The sequence below is a fragment of the Plutella xylostella genome, chromosome 20 (assembly GCF_932276165.1).
Source record: "Plutella xylostella chromosome 20, ilPluXylo3.1, whole genome shotgun sequence".
NCBI classification, from domain to species: domain Eukaryota; kingdom Metazoa; phylum Arthropoda; class Insecta; order Lepidoptera; family Plutellidae; genus Plutella; species Plutella xylostella.
In genome coordinates this window covers 4423650-4447103 of record NC_064000.1, presented here as the reverse complement: position 1 = coordinate 4447103, position 23454 = coordinate 4423650, and the positions used below count along the sequence as shown (strand labels likewise).

The 23454-nt window shown below is 44.5% G+C and overlaps 1 protein-coding gene across 1 annotated transcript in view; it reads left to right on the top strand.

The window, feature by feature from the left end:
* The window catches only part of LOC105383584 (serine/arginine repetitive matrix protein 1), a 59302-nt gene that overhangs the window by 33203 nt on the left and 2645 nt on the right, over positions 1–23454 (top strand). The window contains exons 2-18 of the mRNA XM_048628337.1: positions 3216–3356; positions 4227–4344; positions 4756–4943; positions 5524–5710; positions 6767–6860; positions 7245–7379; positions 8052–8168; positions 8819–8927; positions 10169–10273; positions 11211–11306; positions 18491–18574; positions 18993–19088; positions 19574–19697; positions 20168–20295; positions 22082–22181; positions 22517–22635; positions 23167–23389. Coding sequence (XP_048484294.1) covers positions 3301–3356; positions 4227–4344; positions 4756–4943; positions 5524–5710; positions 6767–6860; positions 7245–7379; positions 8052–8168; positions 8819–8927; positions 10169–10273; positions 11211–11306; positions 18491–18574; positions 18993–19088; positions 19574–19697; positions 20168–20295; positions 22082–22181; positions 22517–22635; positions 23167–23389 — 2079 coding nt within the window. The 5' untranslated portion in view covers positions 3216–3300. The remainder of the gene's footprint in view (positions 1–3215; positions 3357–4226; positions 4345–4755; positions 4944–5523; positions 5711–6766; positions 6861–7244; positions 7380–8051; positions 8169–8818; positions 8928–10168; positions 10274–11210; positions 11307–18490; positions 18575–18992; positions 19089–19573; positions 19698–20167; positions 20296–22081; positions 22182–22516; positions 22636–23166; positions 23390–23454) is intronic.

The following is a 23454-nucleotide window of genomic DNA, read 5'->3' as shown; positions in this document are numbered from 1 at the left end:
TGTACGACCTTCAGACCTTCAAGGAATACCTCTCGGTTAGTTTAAGTACTAGGTACGCTACCCGATTTGACACACTGCTGATCTCCACTACGTTGTTGACAAGGGTCTTGTTGACGAGGAATCCTACGCCACCTTGAGACAGTTGGTCGCCCTCCTGATGGTAGAAAATGTGGCCGGACTCCAGGGTCATCGTGTCCTCGTCCTCTTTACACTTTTTTATACCGGTGACGGTGCTGCCCATTAGCCTATGGGATTTAGTGTAGCTGTTTTTGGATGGTTATACCGCCATCATCCGGTCGCCAGGGTTCTACCTTTTTTGGCATAAGATTTTTTTGCCTAATCTCGTATTGCATAGTAACGTTTGGTCAAAGTCTCGTTACGCCGAAAATCGTATGGCATAAATCTCGTTTGGTAAAAAGTTATTTCGCATAACATTGTTTAGCCCAATAATGGTATGGCCAAATCTTGAATAGCCTAATAATGCTATGGCATAGGTTTATTAGGTTTATACAAAGTAATAATATTCGTTTGGCTTTAACTTTGACGGAGCGTCTCCCTACATAGCGCAAACTGGTGCCTTGTATTGTTTCCGCTGTTTTGAAAACGCTCCGCTCCGCTTCGCTGCGCTCCGCTTTGGTTTTGATGAACATGTGCACCTAACACGCTCCTCCTCGCTTTGCTCGTCGTCGCACCTATTTTTAGGTTTCGATCACATGGGGTTTGTAATAATTATATTGGTCGTTAACTTTCGATTTTTTTTATCATACAATATCGTGATTTTCGGGATGTAGGAGAAAAATACCACAATTTGTACATTTACTACATACTTAATATATTATTTATTAAGATAACATTAGGAGAAACAAGATTATACATAGGTATAGACGAACATAAATTTGAGCAAACGAAACTTAGGTGTTTAAAGATTGTGCCTAAAGAGTTTTAGACGAAACGAGCCTTATGCCACATAAGTCTTGGCAAAGTGATGGTTCGGCCAAAAAAGTTTAGACCATACGAGTTATGCGAAATGAGTTTTGGTCAATAAAGATTATGCCAGATGAGCGGAACCCGGTCGCCAGAGCCTTGTCTGTTATTTAGCAGAGTGCACCACGGGCAGGTGAGGTTGGCAATTGATTCATTCGGATGCTTAGAACCCTTGCACCCTTACGTGATCAGGTAATTATGTTAAAAACAAATAAAGATATGCGTGATTTTTAGTTTTGTTGTGTATTATTTGCAATCTACGTATAAAACTAATTTCTTTATAATAATTTCTAATTTTTATGTTCTTAAAACTAACTTCTTTGGGACCTTTTATAATTTCTTTGGTGTGTTTTCTAATTTCATTGGTGCCAATCTAATTTCATTGGCCCAAAATTGTTTAATATCGCTGTAACTTTGAATCGGCTCGATAGATTTCAGGGCCAATAAGAGATAACTAAAGAGGTCTAAAGCCTCTACAATATGTGGGGTATAATATTCAAACAACATTAAAAAAAAATGCGCCAAAGAAATTATGCTTTTTGAGCGGTTTTCGGAGAATCACCCATTTTAACTATAAAATGGTGTGACTAATTTATTGTTACAATATTGCTATGTTGACACGTTGTCTGGTTTTACATAGATAGCCGGTTCACCGGGATTTGTATGCGTTTTATTAGTTTCAAACGTTAGCAAAAGCAGTGGCGCTTGTCATGAATATCCTACAGTTCCCTATGAACCGTTTGTTGTTTCTTTATAACAGGGAGTTATCCTAATCCTAATCCAAACTTATATTATAAATGCGAAAGTAACTGTGTCTGTCTTTGTGGTCTGTCTGTTACTCTTTCACAACAAAACCACTGGACGGATTTGAATAAAATTTGGTATACATATGGTCTAGCTAGACCCTGAGAAAGAACATAGGCTTTTTATCCCGGAATTCCCATGGAAAAACTTTTTAAGGCGAAGCGAAGCTCGTGGAAACAGCTAGTATGTTATAACTTTATAAGTTAAGAAACCCCGACATAGATGATAAATTATCGTATATCGTGAGCATCCGGTATCGTATACTATACTTATAATTCATTATTTGGAGGAATCACTCGTAGACATGCGTAACCAAAGGCAGGTCATTGACTTCGCTATTGTAATAAATTATCCCAAAATCGGTAACTTTATAGGCTCGTTATGCTAATGATTTTGGGTCACAATTCGCATAGTTATTATGGGTGTCCCTATTCTAAGCATGGCAACGAATGCACTTATTGTTTATAAATAGGAAACATCCTTCAATGGGAGGAATAATATTTATAACTACTTATGTAACGTTATACGTAGACAGAAAATATAGCTATTTAAGTATGTATTAATGAATTAAACATGATATGTTTGAACAACTCGAAAGCTCGTTATTTAATTCGCTTTTTAATTTCATCAAATCTTATACATTATGTTAAGTTCATTTTGGTGTTACAGAGGAAATAATTATCCGTATAATCGAATTTCGACGGTAAAATACCCGATAGTTCCCTACAATTTGAATATCACATTGCACCGCCTCCCATAATAGGAGCACAATACTATTGTCGCTGTAATATATTCAAGGAAATAAACAATTGTTATTATCGCTAGGCCTAATTGGGCATAGTGTGCGGCTCGCATCCTGATGAGGATCAGTTGACCTGGTCACAGAATAATAACTAGTAAACCTGGTGTGCTAACGTCACTGCGAATTTGTAAGGAATGCGCGACCATTGTGCAAGCTGGGCAGGTGGTATTGTAATGAGTTTGTATAAACAATGGGTATACTTAATACCTTTCTGTTCTATCGATTAAAACAGTATTATGTACCAATATTAGGATATGCAGATTACGGATGTTGTAAACCTCTATCCGTTCTTCAACAAGTCTCTCCAAAATTACTATCGGTAGACGTACTCGACAGTTCGGCGACTCTTAAAAAACTGTCGGCTACATTCACTGATCGCCATTATGAAGCAGTGACTGTGTCCAACATTCGCTAATACCCTGATTACACCTACCGGAGTATAGTGGCCGAGACAGCAGGTACCCTCGACTGAGCACTCGGTCAATTGCGAGCCGTTCATTGGTGGAGAGTTCGGCCGCGGAGATACTGACTAGCCTGCCTTTACTTGGTAGGAGTAACAAGGGTATAACCACCGCCTCACTCGCTATCTGTCACATATCTAACCACCATTCTCCCGTTGTTCCAGAACGTTCTCCGCCTCGCCATGAGCGGCCAGTGTCAGTGAGGCGGCGCCGCGTCTGCTGCCGGTGAATGATGCTGCGGGCGACGCCATGGCCGCGCTGTCGTGCTTCCAGCCGAGCCGCCCGCTGCTCGCGCAGCCAGCCAGGTGAGCTGTCCTGCTCTATCGCATCTTGGTGTCTCTTTCTTTTAGTTATAGTTCATAGTGGGGTATACGAAAGGAAGGAGCATCTCCGAGTGGAGGAATGAAACTTTAATTTATAGCAAACCTTGAAGCAACTCTAGCTTATCTAGCGACCAGCTCAGCTTCAGTGAGGAACCAGTGATACCACCCCTTAAAATAACATGAAAAATAAGATAGGAAAGTCGCCTTTCTTGTACTCTAGTATTAGGTGTAAGTGGCAAACTATATGTATAACTAAAATTCATATGTATCCTACTAGACAATCTAAAGAAAGTGTATTAATCAAACCGAATATAAACAATTTTTATGGCAAACGTACTAAAGAATACCTAACACCGACTATATTTAATAACTTACCACCTAATTTATTAAAACTAAGATGTTCAAAAAAAACTATAAAAAATAAAATAAAATATCATTTATTACAAGATTAAGCTACCTGCAATGAGTATTATAAGTACACTAAATGCATATGTTCATTAAGTACATCTATGTAATCTTTAATAATAACTTGTAATAGCATAAGTTACTAAATTTACACTAGTAATAGATATATATACCTATTAGTTGTGTAACTTACCTAATTTGTTTGTATAAATGCGAGTCTTTGTCTCCCGCTAAACTGTACTGCAGTTTGGGAGTATATATATGTAATTTGTAAGTTATACTCTGATCAACAATAAACGTTTATAAAAAAAAAAAAAAAAATATAATTAAAGTATAAGTATTGAATTACTGTAAAGAGAAGAAGATGTAAATAAAGTTACAGTAACATTTTTATAATATTGTAAATCCATAACTGTAAATCTTACCATTTCTCGTATACGATTCCAGGTGTCTAGACGAGGATCACTACGCGGTCCCGCTGACGCTGCGGCGGCGGCAGCTGTTCCAGCGATGTGACGACGCCCGCGCGCAGTGGCACAGCAACCCCGCGCCCGCGCCCGTGCAGGTCAGATATACCAGCAGGAACGAGGAGAATGTCTGACTGGTCCATCTTGCAATTAGTCCTGTGTGCGCTTACTAAGTCTGCCTGCGGTAGAGCTATATTATAGTGGAAACCCCCAAACATATTTTTGTCTATCTGTAGGTACCGTAAATATACCTGTGAAACTACAATTTACCGTGACCTCTGACCATATGTCACAGATTGAACACAGTGCAAAGATTCTGGAAAAAACCAACTTACTTGCTTGAGTTCAATAGAACTAACTCCAGTCGCCATCCGTTCGCTTGGAAGGCTATAGTAATCAGGTGAACAGCATTTAAGCACCTTACATTACTCAACTGTAACCTGGAATGCTTTAGATTATCATGTCTGAACTCATAGTGCAACAAACTGATGACATTTTCTTCCCTTCAGCAGGTGTCTGTAAAGAAAACCCGCGAGGAGTTGACGAAGAATGCGTCACAAGGCGTGAGCGGCGCGGCGGCGCGGCGGCTGCACATCGAGTCGGGCTGGTCGAAGGTCGAGGAGGTGCGCAAGAAGTTCGAGGGCGCCTCCGTGGCCGCCACCACCAGCTTCTCCAGGTCCTTCGAGAGCCCGCCCAGGTATGTGCTGAAGGTGGTGCGAGGTTTTGGAGTAGGGGTCTTTTGTGTAGACTCGTCAAGGATTCTTTCGAAGTTCTTTCGGGGTCCAGTGTTCATATTCCTTATAGCGCTTTTTGGCGTCGTAATCCTGGCATTATGATGTACTTGCAATATAATTATTATATTTATTATGTGCTCTAAAGGTCATTCTTCGAAGAAGTTCACTAAAGCACACGTAGCATTTGCAAGGACAGGTTTAACGGGATGTGACTCTCAGTTACAGCTATCTAGCTTTAGAATAGAATATATCTTTATTGGTAACCACAAATTAAAACATACAGAGAGAACTTATAAACTAGGAACAATGAACAATAGGCAGCCTTATCGCTAAGAGCGATCTCTTACAGGCAACCTTAAACATAAAAAAATAAAAGTAAATTTGAGGGCGGTGTACCTACTACCTAACTACTTATAATATACCTTAATAAACCATACATACTATAGCTACATAAATACTAACATAAGTCTAGCTTTAGCTATCATCACATAGATAACTGATAGACTTTACACTTCTAGTGGCCTCACAACCATCCTTTTCCAGGCGTCGTCTGGCAGACTCCCTGTTCGCGAGTTTCAAGCTCCCGCGCAAGAAGGACGGCATGCTGGCGCCGCGCTCGCCCGCGCCGCAGCCCAAGCGCAAGTCCGCGGTGCAGCTGCTGGCGGAGACCAAGGCCTTCTACGTCAAGAGCGAGACGGTGCGGGACAGGAAACAGGAGCTGCCTTTGAGGGTGAGTCTCTAGTTTCTAGAAACATCCACGGAATCTTCCAGTTGATACTAGAGGGCCATTGAGCCAAGCGCTAGTCAGTTGGGCAGCTGATGTCAAAGACCAAGGTCTTCTACTTCAAGTCGGAGACGGTGCGGGATAGAAAGCAAGAGCTATCGTTGAGGTTGAGTGAGAGAGTCAGCATTCTAGAAACATCCAGTTGCTTCAAGAGGAGCAAGAGTCCATACTCAAGTCGGCTTACGCAGCTGCCTTTAAAGGTGGCTTCTAGAATCTTCTACAATCGTCCAGAGAAGCAGAACAAGTGCAAGTCCGCGGTGCAGCTGCTGGCCGAGACCAAGGCCTTCTACGTCAAGAGCGAGACCGTGCGGGACAGGAAACAGGAGCTACGGTTGAGGGTGAGTCTCTAGTTTCTAGAAACATCCACGGAATCTTCCAGTTGAGAGTACTAGAGGGGCATTGAGTCTAGCGCAAGTCCGCGGTGCAGCTGCTGGCGGAGACCAAGGCCTTCTACGTCAAGAGCGAGACGGTGCGAGATAGAAAGCAGGAGCTGCCGTTGAGGGTGAGTGAGAGAGAGATATGTAGGGCTTTCTAGAAACATCCACATGCTTTTAGAGGAGCAGAGTCCATGCTGAAGTCGGCTTACACAGCTGCATTTAAAGGAGTTCGAGAATCTTCTACAATCGTCCAGGGAAGCAGCCCAAGCGCAAGTGCGCGGTGCAGCTGCTGGCGGAGACCAAGGCCTTCTACGTCTAGAGCGAGACCGTGCAGGACAGGAAACAGGAGCTACCGTTGAGGGTGAGTCTCTAGTTTCTAGAAACATCCATTGGTGAGTAAGAGAAAAGGTTTCTAGAAACTTCCGCTTGCGATTCTACGAGTAGAGCGGCATTCTGCCAGTCGTGTATCTGCTGGCCGAGGCCAAGGCCCTCTACGTCAAGGCATTGAAGTGTGCGGGATAAGAAACTCGATCGAGCCTAACTTCTGGAATCTCCACAAATGTACTACAGGTATACTATAATAGTGTGCTGTTGTTAATAAATGATTACTTACTGTGTTTTTCAGGTGAGCAGTGGGCTGAGCCAGGCGATAGCGGCCGGGGGCTGCCATCTAGTCAGTTCCGGAGCCCCCATCTCCAACGATGTCTACTGCAATCCATGTGAGTATACACGGTACTATGAGATTTAGGGATTTCTGCCTATAACGATGACGTTTCCGACCGTCCCGTTTAGTAACGATGGATAAACAGAGGCTGCATAAAAACTTGTTTAACTCTATAAAGATATGTGCAGATCTCCAGTTAATCAAAATCTGAAATCAAATTGCATACAAAAGGACCCTCCCCTAGTGACGTATCGTATGAACTGGACTTCATGCATACGTCCGGCGCCCCCTGGGCATTCAGCGACTGAGGTTAATCCTTTCACCACGGTGAGAAATCCTTGACGGCCTCTAATGTCTGACATACTAAGGAGTATTTATGTTAGAATATTTATATACTTATTTAAGATTAATAACAAATTCCATCCATTTTCCTCCTCAGACGCGACGACGGGTCGCATAGGCGTGTCGCGCCGCGCCGTGAGCGCGGGCGAGGGGCTACAGAACACGCTGCGGCGGCTTCTGGAACATTCCGACAGTCGGGAGAATGTGTATTCGCCGCCCATCTACGCTGTCCGTGAGTATAGATAGTCTTCTTTTGTATAAAAATCATTGCAGAAGAAGAGGAAATGGAGATTATAGGAGAAGGTATGCGGGGGTGCATCCATGCCTTAGGAGAGAAGTTTAAAACCTGAAGACAGACAGTTGATTGAAACGCTCCATTGAAGAAACACGTCCTGAAGGGGACGCATACATAGGCATATGCAGATTATGATGACTACAGTCATAGGCCGCTCGCTTCATCATCAGCACGTAATATCCCACTGCTGGTAATTTCTTAAAGAATGTTGTATCCTGTCACTGGCATATGTGGCTATCTTGAGATGCTTGATACTTATTTCCATTATACCCATATGATACCAAATATTATGACCATGATATTATTTATGAATATATTTGTAGTTATGTTTCATGTTTGCTTTAATAAAAGTTAGGTTAGGTTATTACTTATTTTTGTTAATTGTACCTACTTCAAATTTCATTAGTTAAAAGATTTAATTTTCAATTTCTCGTTCACCCAGTCGTAGGTTGGCTGGAAGAAATTGCTTTTTGGCAATAAGCCCGCCTTTGTATACGTCCTATATGTTTTAAATTTGTAATCTGTTTTGTATATTGTTTGTTTGTATACAATAAAGCGTTTATAAATAAATAAATAAATAAAATACCCATGTTTATTTGCTATTTCCAGCCCACAAGCCGTTCCCGCGGCGCGCCGCCCCGCCGTCGTCGCTGTGCTGCCAGAGCAAGTCGGAGACAGGGAGACGCCGCGCGCCCAGCATCGACCCCGTGCACCACACGCTGCTGCGTACGTACACACTCACTGAACGAACGAACGAATGAACGAATGGGAGTCACCAGAGCAAGTCGGAGACGGGCCAGCATCGACCCCGTGCACCACACGCTGCTGCGTACGTACACACTCACTGAACGAACGAACGAATGAACGAATGAGAGTCACCAGAGCAAGTCGGAGACGGGCCAGCATCGACCCCGTGCACCACACGCTGCTGCGTACGTACACACTCACTGAACGAACGAACGAATGAACGAATGAGAGTCACCAGAGCAAGTCGGACTACTGAGTGAATGAATGAACGAATGAATGAAAGTTCTTGAACTTCGTACCACGTACCACATAGTCTACCTATTGCAGCAGTAGCGTACTAGCGGCCAATCACGCGGCCAAAACCGCGTCCACAATTGTCACTCGATAATACAGCATTCCATTCCCTATCTAGTCTGGCCGCCACAGCAAGTACGCGGACTACGCGTTTGTCTACTACTTATAACGATCGGTAAAGACAAAAAAATACGTCTTATGAAACACATACTTACGTTACACATTTCGTAAGCAAGTCACCCCTTTTTCGCTGTACATTTTTGTACTCACGTGATAGGTCGCGAGCCAGTTTAAAATATATTGAATGAACTTTCTATTTGTATGTTTTATTGCAGCGAGCCCGCAGTCGTCCCCGGACAGCGCGGCGGGCGAGCTGTCGGCGGAGCACGTCGGCGCCATCAGCCCGCCCGCGCAGTACGCGCACTCCGCGCCGCGCTACATCCGGTGTGTTACTGTACTACTAGCTACATTAGTGTACGAGCCGGGGCGAGCTGCAGGCGTCCCCGGACAGCGCGGCGGGCGAGCTGTCGGCGGAGCACGTCGGCGCCATCAGCCCGCCCGCGCAGTACGCGCACTCCGCGCCGCGCTACATCCGGTGTGTTACTGTACTACTAGCTACATTAGTGTACGAGCCGGGGCGAGCTGCAGGCGTCCCCGGACAGCGCGGCGGGCGAGCTGTCGGCGGAGCACGTCGGCGCCATCAGCCCGCCCGCGCAGTACGCGCACTCCGCGCCGCGCTACATCCGGTGTGTTACTGTACTACTAGCTACATTAGTGTACGAGCCGGGGCGAGCTGCAGGCGTCCCCGGACAGCGCGGCGGGCGAGCTGTCGGCGGAGCACGTCGGCGCCATCAGCCCGCCCGCGCAGTACGCGCACTCCGCGCCGCGCTACATCCGGTGTGTTACTGTACTACTAGCTACATTAGTGTACGAGCCGGGGCGAGCTGCAGGCGTCCCCGGACAGCGCGGCGGGCGAGCTGTCGGCGGAGCACGTCGGCGCCATCAGCCCGCCCGCGCAGTACGCGCACTCCGCGCCGCGCTACATCCGGTGTGTTACTGTACTACTAGCTACATTAGTGTACGAGCCGGGGCGAGCTGCAGGCGTCCCCGGACAGCGCGGCGGGCGAGCTGTCGGCGGAGCACGTCGGCGCCATCAGCCCGCCCGCGCAGTACGCGCACTCCGCGCCGCGCTACATCCGGTGTGTTACTGTACTACTAGCTACATTTGTTTACTATACTACTAGCTGGTGTTTTACTGTACTACTAGCTACATTATTCTACGATCCGGGGTGAGTGATATACTACGTAGCCTTGTTATCATTTAGAGCCATAGCATAAGATAATAATGTATTACGTAAATCCGTTATTTAAACGCGCAGACGACACACAGACAACAAACACTCCTCCTAGAACTCCTTTCGAGTAGTGGCGAGTAAACGCTTTGTATAGCGTGGGAGAGTGGTCACCTAAAATTATACGCGATGCACTAGCTCCGCGTCATACAAATTGGAGTCTATTTTCACTGCTGGGATCGGTTAAGGAAAACCTACAATTGGTTTTGTGGTCGCTTTTGCATACATGCGAACGCAACAATCAGCGTCTACGGCCACGCTCGTAGTCTGCTTAAAACACACAAACCATTTAATTTAATTAATTAACAATAATAATGTTTATCTTCTGCCCAGGTCCAACTCGCACTGCCAGCCGGCGCGCGATGACGGCGGCGGCAACATCAACAGCCACAAGTCTCTACCGGACCTGCACACACAGGCACACGTCTACCCGGAACAGTGAGTACTGTGGTATTCATGTATAGGCGAAAAATAAATAAATATGTGGGGACATCTCACACACGGCCATCCGACCCCAAGCTTGGCAGAACCTGTGTTATGGGTGTCGGACAGCTGATATATCTACACAAATACATACATAGATAGATACTAAATATAAATATCAACACCCAAGACCCGAGTACAAATATCTGTCTTTAAACAAATATCTGCCCCAGCCGGGAATCGAACCCGGGACCTTCGGCATAGCAGTCAAGGCCACTAACCACTACGCCATTCGACCGTTCGAATAATAGATGAAGATGGGCGGGAGATCAATTAATGAAAGAAAGTATATCGCATTTAGGTCAAGAGAAACGGGTGGTTTTGTTACCTAGCTGTTTTTGTTGTTTTGTTGCCTAGGCGCTAGGCCACTCTTTATGTTTATCTGAACTGTGTACAAATTAAGTATCTGTTCACACAAACTGTCTCGGAGAGTAGAGCATGTATTTTTATTACGATGGAAATGTAGGGCAGACAAATTAATATTGAACAACTTTAGTAAATATGTAATTGAAAAAAATATCCCCCTAAGTCATCCCCTTTCAGCATATTACAGCATTTTTACCCTATATTGACCCATTGTAACAAGCTTGACGCAAAGCAAGACGACCGAATGGCGTATGGGTTAGTGACCCTGACTTCAGAGCCGTTGCTGGTCCCGGGTTCGATTCCCGGCTGGGGCAGATATTTGTTTAAACACAGATATTTGTTCTCGGGTCTTGGATGTGCCCGTAAAATGGCAATAGGCCCGCCCCCTATTACATTGGGACTAACATAACACTCTGGCGAAAAGTGGGTGCAGCAATGCACCTCTGCCTACACCGCAAGGGAGTACATTAGTACAAGGCGTGAGTGTGTGTGTGTTACAAACTAACACTACCCTATCTACCCGCAGTGGCCACCCTGGGCCGGAGCCTGCATCGCGGTCTCCACGGCGGCGCCGGCACTCCTCGCACCAGCGCACCGCCTCCTGCTCCTCCAAGGGAACCAGGTCAGTGGAACATCAGCTCCTTACTGTCCTTCTGTTTATCCTCCAAGGGAACCAGGTCGGTAGACCTTCAGCTGCTTTCTGTTATACCGGCTTGGCATGACAGCGGTGCTCTCTTCCGTGATTCGGCCCATATAACCTAGATGTCGGAGGGGCCATAGGAGGTTGGTAGGTTCTGTCAGCTCCTTACTGTCCTTCTATTTAGTTTAGTTTAGTGGACTTCCTGCAACGTCTCAGCAACTCTTTGATATGAATAAAATTCTAGTATATAATTTAAAATGTGTGAAAACATTAATATCTGCCATACGATAAATAAAAAGTCGGAGGCCACTCGCCGTACCAGCGCACCGCCTCCTACTCCTCCAAGGGAACCAGGTCGGTAGACCTTCAGCTGCTTACTGGCAACGACTCGACGATTCATATTTATAGTATAGAATAATGTGGGAAAACCACTGACAGTGGTGAAAACATTAATATCTGCCATACGGTAAAAACACAAACATAGGAGTCCTCCAACCCGCACTAGGCCAGCGTGGTGGACTAGGCCTAAAAGCCTGCCTTCCTTGGAAGGGGACCCGTGCCACAGCAGTGATCACATGTGACCAGCCGTGAACGCTAAAAAAAGTCGGAGGACGCAGGCACTCCAAGGGAACCAGGTCGGTAGACCACCAGCTCCTTACTGGTCTTCTATTTAGTTTAGTTTAGGCCCGATCTCGCATACCCGGTTAGATAATAACAAGGGATTAGTTAATCAATTATACGTCATCTCCATATTAAATTCTTGACAGATGTGTCAAAAGTCAACAACTAACTACTCCCTGGTTATGATCTAGCCGAGTATCACGAAAACGGGCCTTAGTAGACTACCTGCAACGACTCAACGACTCATTGAATTTAAAATGTATGTAAACCAGTGGGGAAAACATTAATATCTGTCATACGATAAATAAAAAGTCAGAGGTCGCCGGTACTCACCTCTAAGGGAACCAGGTCGGTACATAAACACCATACAGTAAAACTATAAAGTCCTGAAAACGGAAGTGAATTCTAAGTAATTGTTACAGACCGTATTTAATCGAAGTTTTAGTCGTGGTTCGGGTTAAAATGATAATTCCCGATTATTCTTAAGTGTTTATTCTCGTTACACAACGATAAAACAGTTATTAAGCACAGAATGATATGAAAAATGTTCACAAACACTTGTTTTAATGTTAATTATCAAAATAAAGTTCGCACAGAAAATTTATACATGTTCGCGATACCGGTTAAAATGCAGAAGGCAAAAGACAAACTCACGTGATTAGGCGCAGCCAATCAGCGTTAAGATAAATAACTTTTTCTTGATTTCAAGTACCACTAGCGTCCTCTATTGTAGTTACATGAAATTACTTACTATGATGACACTGACATTAGTGGAAACGTTTAGGGAGGTTGCCTCGAGTACTACGTATGGGCTGTCTCGCTACACACTCCCCCTCCAGTTCATGATGACGACCTCGATTATGGACTGGCATAGTTAAATCCTGAATTACAAGGTTTGGATTATTTGAAACTGAAACAGGTTCTTCCCTGGGTTGTGTACGAGCTTTTGGAGGACGACCGCGATTCCTTTTAGGGATAATAGGTGCTTGAGGTGTATTATCTCGGTTATGAAAGCGAGTCAGCTGTTTTATGTGGTATTTTCCTAAATTGTGAGTTGGATCATCAACGTAAGATACCAGATAGGTGGTAGGACTCATTTTCTTTGAAATGATGTACGGTCCATCTCTTTTAGGGACAAACTTTGAGCTTACACCTTTAGCCGCATTACTAAGTACATGGGACTTTAAAAGTACTTTATCTCCTACTCGAAATTCTTCAGGAGTTCGGCGCGATTGATCGGCGTACTCCTTCCTTTTATCTTGTTCACCTTCAACTTTGTCACGTATCGTGGTCAAAGATTCGATAAACTTTTTTAGATATGGAGTGATTTGAGGACTAAAGTTCTCTTTGTCTAGAATCGACTTCGGATCATTAATAACATCTAATGGTGAACGTAACTCTCTAGCAAATGTTAGGAATGCTGGAGTAACGCCTGTAGTTGCACAAACAGATGAATTAAGAGCAAATCTGATGGTGGCAAGATAGCTTGGCCAAGATGAGTGATCGTTCCCTACAAGTTGAGACAAAAGGACCTTTAAGTCTCGATTTTTGCGTTCTGCCGGGTTTGCTTCTGGGTGATATAATGGTATTAAGTTCTGATCAACTTTTAATATTGACAAACATTGTTGCATGACGTTCGATACGAACTGAACTCCATTATCCGAAATCACGCGGCGAGGCAAACCATACCGCAGAAAATATTGTTCTACAAGTACTTTTGCACAATTTTCGGCTGTAGCATCTATTAATGGGAAGATCTCCGTCCACCAAGTGGCAGTATCTTCAATCAATAAGATCCACTTTTCGCCTTGACTACCCTCCGGTAGTGGGCCAAATAAATCTATGGCTAGGACTTCATTTCTTTGGTTTAAGACCGGAGTCTGCAGCAAACCTTGAGGTTTGTCATTGGAATATTTATACCGCTGGCACGAAGGACACGATTTCACGTAGTCAATTACTGTGCGGCGTATCCCAGGAAAGTAATACTTTTGAGCTATCCTTTGGCAAGTTCGATCCACACCTGGATGGCCGGCGAGAGGAGAATCGTGGCACTCACGTAAGATCTCCGTTCTCATATTAGTTGGTGCTACTAATTGAGGTTCTTCGCAATCGGCGTCAGGGTGGTAACGGTACAGAATACCACGCTCTAAAACGTAACCACGTTCAGACCAACGACGAATATTGATTTCATCTCCCTCTTCTAATTCGGTAATAATCTTTTTTACTTCCGGGTCGTCTAACTGTCGTTGGCGAAGATCTGCGACATTCCTTGAAGGAAGATCTACAATAACCGAGCAAACACCGCAAGAGTCTTTAGTGTCATCCGTACAGTTTGGGCGACTGAGAGTGTCTGCAACAACATTCGCACGGCCAGGGGTATATTCAAACTGAAGGTCATAAGCTTGAAGTTTGAGAGCCCAACGCACTAGGCGTCCTGACGGCGACTTAAGTGTTAGCAACCACTTTAACGGTTGGTGATCACTAATGACAACTACCGGATGACCGTCAATATAGCCACGAAAACGTTCCACAGCCCAGATTACGGCTAGAGCTTCTCGCTCTGTAGTTGTGTAGTTCTTTTCAGCGGGTGTAAGGAGACGACTAGCATATTCGATAGGTCTTTCTTCATTTTTGTTTTCTCCTTGCAACAAGACAGCTCCTAGGGCGTAGTTGCTAGCGTCTGTTCTTAATACAAAGGGCTTTGAATAATCTGCCTGTATAAGAATGGGCGAGGAGATCAAGTACGTTTTGAGATTATCAAACGCTTGAGTTTGTTCTGGTCCCCAGGTCCACGGTTGATTTTTCTTCGTGAGTCTGGTGAGTGGTTCTGCTACTTGCGAGAAACCTTGAATAAATTTGCGAAACCAAGAACATGTTTGCAAAAAGGAGCGAAGATGTTTCAACGAGGTAGGCGGCTTAATGTCGACGATGGCTTGAACTTTGTCCATGTCTGGGGAAATACCGTCTTGTGTGATGACATGACCAAGGTATTTTATCTCTTCTCTAGCAAAAACACATTTTTCGCGATTGGCTCGAAGATTGAAAAGTCTCAGACGTTCAAAAATGGCACGGAGGTCTTCTACGTGTTGCTCAAAAGTCTCCGAAATTACCAGCAAATCGTCCAAGTAAGCCAGTACCGTAGCATCCTTGAGAGTTGATCCAGAGCGAAATCTATCGATGAGACGCATGAATGTAGCCGGCGCATTTTTTAAGCCAAATGGCATGCGTTTAAATCTGAAGGTACCGAACGGTGAAACGAAAGCTGTTTTGTCACGATCAGCCTCCTTGACTGACACTTGCCAATAACCGGAGCGCATATCTAGCGTACTCATGACGCAATTACGCTTTGTAGATTGCAAAAGTTCGTCAATAAGGGGCATCGGGTACGTATCCGATTCCGTGACTGCGTTTAATTTTCGAAAATCGACGCAAAAACGTAAACCGCCGTTCCGTTTTGGTACTAGTAGCGCTGGTGCTGCCCATGCTGACTCACAGTCCTCTATTATATCTCCAGCTAACATCTTGTCAATCTCCTCTTGCATGGTTTGACGACGAGCAGGAGTAAGACGGTACGGTGGGACAGCTATGGGTGCATGGTCGCCTGTGTTGATTGCGTGCTCTGCGAAATCCGTTGGTGCACCATTTTCAGCAAACACATCCTCGTAGGTTGTTAACAGCTGTGAAAGTAATGAACGCTTATCATCACTAAGACCACAACCTTCATCTTCTCTCAGAAGATCCAATGAAGCGTAGGTAGGCCGACGAGTGACAGGTTCAAATGACAGTTGAAATTTTCTACATTTATCGTCAGAAAAATACCACATAGAACTACCGAAGTCGAACACGAGATTTGCTTTTTTAAGAAAATCTATTCCCAGTAAGGACTCGTTGTCGGAGGCGTCGGGAAAAATAAGGAATTCCACTGAAAATTTCCTATTTACGAGTGTGACCTCTAAGTCAGTAGTGAGCAAGTCCATAACCTTGGTTTCACCATCAGCGAGTTTAACACTACGCGACACACGACGCAGCGGATGTCCTTTTGACCGAAGGAGAGTATGTAGTGAGTGTCCCGCAATACAGCCTTTAGCTGCAGAATCTACTAAAGCAGTACCCTTCATACCTAGCACTTCAATATTTAATAAGGGCCTCCTAACAAAATTTTCTTTAACACTATCAGTATCGTTTGAAAATGAATTATATACTTCTCTATTACTAGAAGTAGGCGACGTCGTCCCCTTAACACAATTTTCGTCGACATTATTATTTAAGTTCGAAAATGTTTTTTTTTTTTCTTGATTTCCGAAAGTGGATGACGTCTCCCCCTTAACAAAAAGATTAGACATATTTCTATCACAGTTATTATAGTTACTACAGTTATAGTTAGCAGAATCGGACAAATAACCATCATAGACACTCGAACCTATTGGGCTTTCATCGCAAGACTCACTTTCACTGATAACACAGCCTTTACTATCACTGCAAGTATTGACAGAATAGAATAATGCACTTTTCTGTTGAAGTTTACTACATTGGTCTCTCATATGGTCTCTGCTTTTGCAATAAACACAAAATAGTTTACCTTTGTCACTCGTAACACGTAAAGACGTCGCGCCTGCGCCAGCGGCCAAGGCCGGCGCGGCGGCGACGTTACCTGTAGGGGCGCGTCCAGCGGAGCCTCCACTCGGCGCGTCGCCGGCGGGAGCATGGCGCGCGAAGCCGGAGAGCGGGGCGGCGGCGCGGACAGGGCCCGGGAATGGCGCGAGCGGCTGCGCCGGTGCCGGCGGCTGCGCGGGGGGGCGCGGCCGTGCACTAGGCCAGCGAGCCTCGCCAACAGACGGATCAGCGGCGGGATGAAGAGCCTCGTAGCGACGCGGAGCCTCGTGAGCGCGCCGGGCGGCGGGCGCGGGCGGCGACGGGCGCGTGAGCTGGTCTTCTTCGCGAGCTGCATCTTCTACTTCTCGGGCTGCAGTCAGGAGATCTCGGAACGAACAGACAGCGTCTCTTTTTATTCGTTTTCGGATTCGTCTGTGTAGTAGTCCATATATCATATCGAGTTGTACCTTTTCAGTCAGTTCATTCTCTGGCAGAAGAGCAAGCAGCGAACGCGCCTTGGCGACAAACAGATCAGTCCGTTCGTGTTCTCCTTGATCAGAACTGAATAACTGTCGATAAATTCTATAAGGTGGCTTGTGTTCTCCGTAGGCTGACCGAAGTAAGGTGAGGGTATCATCCCATGATTTAACTTCGGACTTGATACTTCGCCACCAAGTAGCTGCTGATCCGGTCAGAAGTAAGGACATGCCTCTTATGCTGTTTTCATCAGAGACATTGGTACACTCTTTGTATGCTGTTATTTGATCGACGAATACCTCCACTGGTCCCTCACCGTCAAATCGTGCAGTACAACCGGCGAACGTTCCCGCGCCAGCGCTCATGGCTGCGGAAAAGTTGTGCGGCGTAGGCGTCGATGAAGAAGGCGGGAATTGGCGGTCCATAACTCTGTCGATTAATCGCTCGAACGCTTCGGTTTGCGATTTTTGCATAGCGGCCATCATGGCCGTTACCTCGTCCGAGGAAAACGTAGCTTCTGTGAGTTCTTCGTTCGGCGGCTGAGGGCTTCTTCTGGTGCGCGGCATCTTGATAGGTTATAATATAAAAGCGTCGACGGCGGGTGCACTGACGTAAAATCTAAGATTTTCGTAAAGTCCACAAAGCCAGCACTTCAGTATTCTATAAGATAAGCCGGAAATAACAAAGTTTACGTATGTAACACATGAAATTAACACTTATGCCGGAAAAATTTATAATTTTTCACTACGTTGGGGCGCCATATTTAGTCGTGGTTCGGGTTAAAATGATAATTCCCGATTATTCTTAAGTGTTTATTCTCGTTACACAACGATAAAACAGTTATTAAGCACAGAATGATATGAAAAATGTTCACAAACACTTGTTTTAATGTTAATTATCAAAATAAAGTTCGCACAGAAAATTTATACATGTTCGCGATACCGGTTAAAATGCAGAAGGCAAAAGACAAACTCACGTGATTAGGCGCAGCCAATCAGCGTTAAGATAAATAACTTTTTCTTGATTTCAAGTACCACTAGCGTCCTCTATTGTAGTTACATGAAATTACTTACTATGATGACACTGACATTAGTGGAAACGTTTAGGGAGGTTGCCTCGAGTACTACGTATGGGCTGTCTCGCTACAAAGTATTAAATTTATTAAAGGACAAATTCGTTAAAAAGTCATACCAAAACGGTATTTTGTTTTTAAAATGTATGTAAATGTAAGTAAATAACTGATAATGATAAAAAGTTTTAGCAAAATCGCACTCTTTATTGTCATGACTTTATAGTTAGACTGTAGGTAGGAATTGACGGATTTATAATCTTCAATCAGCTCATGTAGTATATCAAAACCCTCTCAAACCCAACAATAAAAGAACAGTGGCAAATCCGTATTCTATATCGATTTATGACCGATTCAGGGTTGTTCGTGCACTTTCAATATAACATTATACTTACTTTCATTTCAGATCAAATCACTCGTCGTTGATGTCGTCGTGCGATGCTTTCTCCGAGCACCCGTCGCCCGGCGAAGAGACCTATCAGTACAATAGGTAACAACACTCATGCTAAATAATGACAAAGCCCTAAATCGTATTCTAGGTATTCCTCGTAAAAATATTTTAAAATCGCCCTGAAACTTCATTTTATAAAAGATGTATGAATTTTTATAAATATATACCAAACTTTTAAGTAACTTTTACAATCCTTGAGTTACTACCATCTTTCTTTTTCACCCTATTATAAATACGCACAGCGCAAGCGCAAGCGTACACTACGCTAACGAAACGTATCGTATTGCGCAAGCGTACACTACGCTGACCAAACGTACTAGTATTATATGTTAGAGTGCGTTTAGTGAATTTAATTGCGCTTGGTATTTTCTCTAGGGACAACCAAAGCTTGCTGGACAAGCACCGTCAACTAACGTGCTATACATAATATAATTATACGTTTGTTATTGTCCATCAGTCGGTGCGGCTCGTCATTCGCCCGCGACTCGGGCGGTTCTAGTGGACACTACACGCAGGGCGCGCCGCCCTCGCCCACCTCGCAGCCGGAATACAGGTATTACTCTACTTCCCGTGGGAATTCCGGGATAAGATGTAGTCTATGTGTTAGTTATGGGTGTCATCTTACCACAGGCCAAATTTTATGAAAATTGGTTTTCAGCAAAAGGGTTATAAACATCCGTATAAACTTACTTATAAATCGTAACTTTTACGGTGATGGAAAACATTGCGGGGAAACCAGTACGTATTATAGATGTCTTCTGTAAGTGCATTGTACTCATTTCAAAACGACTATACGGCCTCTCGACCTATCACGTGAGCGTGAGTGCAAATGTACAGAAAACAGCTCACTTGCGAGTCAGCTCTGACTTTCCCTTCTGGGATTATAATGACGGTATTCAATCATTCAATTGAATGCCGTTATTTAATCAGCGAACTAGTGATTCAATCAAATAGCACATTTAACCAGATGACTGTGACATATACGCCAATATACACTTGTAATTTGTAATGAACTAATTTACACATCTTCCCTGTCAGATATAACAGCTACTACCCCGGCTGCTACGTGTCTGCGCCGCCTCAGTTCCAAGATGGAGCGCCCTCGCCGCCGCCGCCGCCGCCTCCACCGCCTCATGAGACCAGGGTCGGCATACATTTCCAGGTATGGACATTAATGTAGAATCATATACATACTTAGCTCTGCATATCTAGCACGGGACGCAAGACGCGTCTTGCGCCAGGTATGCACTGCAAACCTAAGCTATCTGTGAATTGCTAAAGACAGCAATATCGCACAGATTATAAGCAGCGTTGCCGGCCATCAGATCTTGCAATTTGGATCTGGTTTCGTAGATAATATATGCGCTGCTTAGGACCGATGAAAATATGGGTCATAAATGAAAATCTAGATGATTCATCAATCACGTGTTAGGCATAGGTCTTGTGGAAGGCGTAAAAAGCCAGGTTTCAGGTCCAAAAAAATATAATATAAGTAGAATAAATTAACTTCTACATTCTAGGTAAATATAGGTCCTCGGTGCTAGGCTCTGAACTGATAAAGGTTTCCAAAACAATATGTTACATGCAACAGCCTTATCATAACATGTAAGTAACAATTTATTTATGTTACAGGCAAGCGCCCCCCCGCCCCAGTTCCAAGACGAACCTCCAGCCTACTATGACGAATACGACTGCCACCGCGCGCCCGTTAAGTGTCAGCCGCGAGCGGATAGACGCGACAGGGACCGGGATTATAAGAGGTACCAATGCGCAGATCACACTTTTTAGTACGATTAAGTACCTACAGGTTTTGCAATTTATGCCAACAAAAAAAATACATTTTGGTTCCGCTAGAGGCGCCACGTATGAGAGGAAAATGAAACTTCGTAGTTTTCTGCTACGAGCCCGTAACTGCATCGTGCTCGACATAGAGCTATCCAGAAAAGCACCACAATACTGTATCCTCGGCGTCCTCACCCAACCACTAGGTACCGAGTACGACTGCCACCGCGCGCCCGTCAAGTGTCAGCCGCGAGCGGATAGACGCGACCGAGACCGGGACTATAAGAGGTAAAGTATAAACTAGTAATAATGACGATACTGGTCATTATTACGGGGAAGAAAGCTCGTAACAGCCTTCTACTCGACATAGAGCTCTCCTAAAAACCCCACAATAGGATTCTCGCAAGACGCACCTCCTATGTCTTCGGCTTGCTCATGCAAACACTAGGTCTGTCACCGTACGTCCTATGTCTTCGGCTTGCTCATGCAAACACTAGGTCTGTCACCGTACGTCCGTCAAGTGTCGGCCGCGACCGACGCGACTGGGCCCGGGACTATAAGAGGTACTGTATAAACTAGTAAAGTTTACATTATTACGGGGAAGAAACTTTAGGTCTGCTTGGTATTGAGCCTGTAACCGCGTCCTGCTCGATTCAAAGCTCTTCAAAAAAGCGCCATAATACTCTGTCCTCGGCTTCATCTTACATCTACTAGGTACCTATTAGACTGTCACCGCACACCCGTCAAGTGTCACGTCAACCACATTATAGTGCCACAAACTTATCTGTTCCGGTGACAGCTCAAATAAATCTCTAATATTTCTTAATTCTATAAGATTTTAAGTTTGCTCGTATTGTTATTTCGCTCTTGCGGTGTTAATAAACCCATCTAATGTTTTAAAATATACGATTCATTAGTAAGTAATGAGATATGGATCAATTTAGTTCGCTGTCACCGGAACAGATAAGTTTGTGGCACTATACGTACATGTAGGTACACTAAGAAAGGGGAAGAAAACCAAGCGAAACTTTGGCAGCACAATCGAGTGTGCCTTTCAGGTTCTGACCAATTACATTATTGGGGAGAAAAAATGGCGACTGAACCCACCAATTAGAACTGGGGAATCAGGCACACTCTGTCTAAGGTACCATCTGTAATTAGCTTTTAGTATTTCTCTCCATTACTTAACTTAATTTCTGCGCTGGGAAGACACTTTCAATTATACCAAGAAATCTTGCCAAAACGTCGTTGTGTCAAATTGGTGACCCCGACGTGATAGTAGCGGCGCTTTTGATATTGCTGGTCAGTCACTCATTATACTGATGCAGTAAGATAGTTACTATAAAATAACATACACAGCGCATACAATATACAGGGTGTTGCAAAATTGGTATACTAAGCCGAAACCTACATGTGCAGCATGGTATATCTAAGCCAGAAACTGAAATCAGAATTTGAAAATTCGCGAAAAAAAAACGTTTTCCATAGAAACTTTGTTGGTCACGTGACTTTTTACTGTGTATATTTTACTTTACAGAATCTGTTCGCATATTAAAACATCTCACACGTCTTATGGTATCTGCTAGTGTACGAAACGTTTAACAGTAATTTATTCCCCTATTCTATTCTATTCTGAGAGGGGACGAAGTTCCTGTACGTGGCTCTCTCGAGTGTACCCTTTCTACATATCCGTTGACTTTCAGCTCAGTAATATCAGCTTTAAAAGTACACACTTAAACTTAAAGTAATTTATTTTCCCGTCAGATACCACGAGGGCACGACGGAGCTGGTGTCTAAACAACCTCAATACGCGGAGCCGCGGCGCCGCGTCGACGACACTCAGGAGTACGTCAACACCGCACAGGTAACTCACATTATAGAATGTAGATGGAGTTAGTGTCGCAAGAACACGACGCTGTAGAATGTAGATGGATTGAACTAGATGGCGTTGCTGTCGCTTGAATTATAAGCGATGTATAGATTGTTTACCTGTTGTGCCAAGTAAGAATGAATGCAGTATAATTATTATGGGGCGGATTTCGCCACTACAAACTCTTAAATAAACACTAAACACACTCTTGTATGAAATACTGCCGGGCAATCCCGCGTCCGTGTTAAAATGCGAAACAGACTGCTCTAAAGATCACTATTTTGGTCTGAAAGTTACGCGCGTTAAATGTGTAAACCTCTTGTTCCTAGATCTGTCCGCCGGAGGAAGTGACGTCACCGCTGGGCACGTTCAAGAGGCAAAGATGTCTGCGGTATAAGCAGCGCCGCCCGCGGCCGATCCTGCGCTCCAAGTCCGACATCTCCGATAGGTAACGAGATGCGATATTTATTTATAATTACTAATCAGTTACAGTAGAATCAGTTACGGTATATGAATATGGACGAATTATAAAGGAGTATTCGATGTACGTCGGGGCGGCTGAATCTATGGCGTCGCATTCTATACACTAATCTCGCACCTACAAAGAGATTTGCAAAGTGTGTTTATGCATTGGTCAAAACACAGATGATTTTTTGTAATATAAGAGCCATAGCACACAATCTCACAAACTCACTCACAAGTTTATTGTAATTAATAATTACCTCAACAAAGGCTTGTTTTCTTATCCTTTCAATTTCTACTCCCTCCAACCACCTAACGTCTTTAGTACACTTGACCCCTCTTTGATCATAAATATCCTTCCACCCTAAGGTTGTCTTGAAAAAATCGCTTTAAGCGATAAGGCCGCCATTTTTGTACATACGTGTTAGTATTTAAGTTTTGTAAGTTTATTTCATGTGTGTGTGCAAATAAAGAATATTCTATCTATCTATCTATCTAACGTCCCCTCTCCCCTCAGATACCGGCGCACGGAAGGCCGCAGCCCGGCATCCGCCCCGTGCGAAGCCGACGACTCCCCCGACAGCCTCTCCTCCTCCTCGACCCGCCTGCAAGCCTTCTTCAGCCGGCTCGGGCTGGAGGCGCGAGTGTGGGACGCCCTGCTGGCTCGCGCGCCCAATGACAGCCCGGTGTACTTCTCCGATGCAAGCTCGAGGGACTCGGCGCTGTTGCCTGATTATACGGTTAGTTGTGGATGTGTACAGTTGCCTGCATAGAAATCTGACAACTTTTATAGAGTGACATTGCT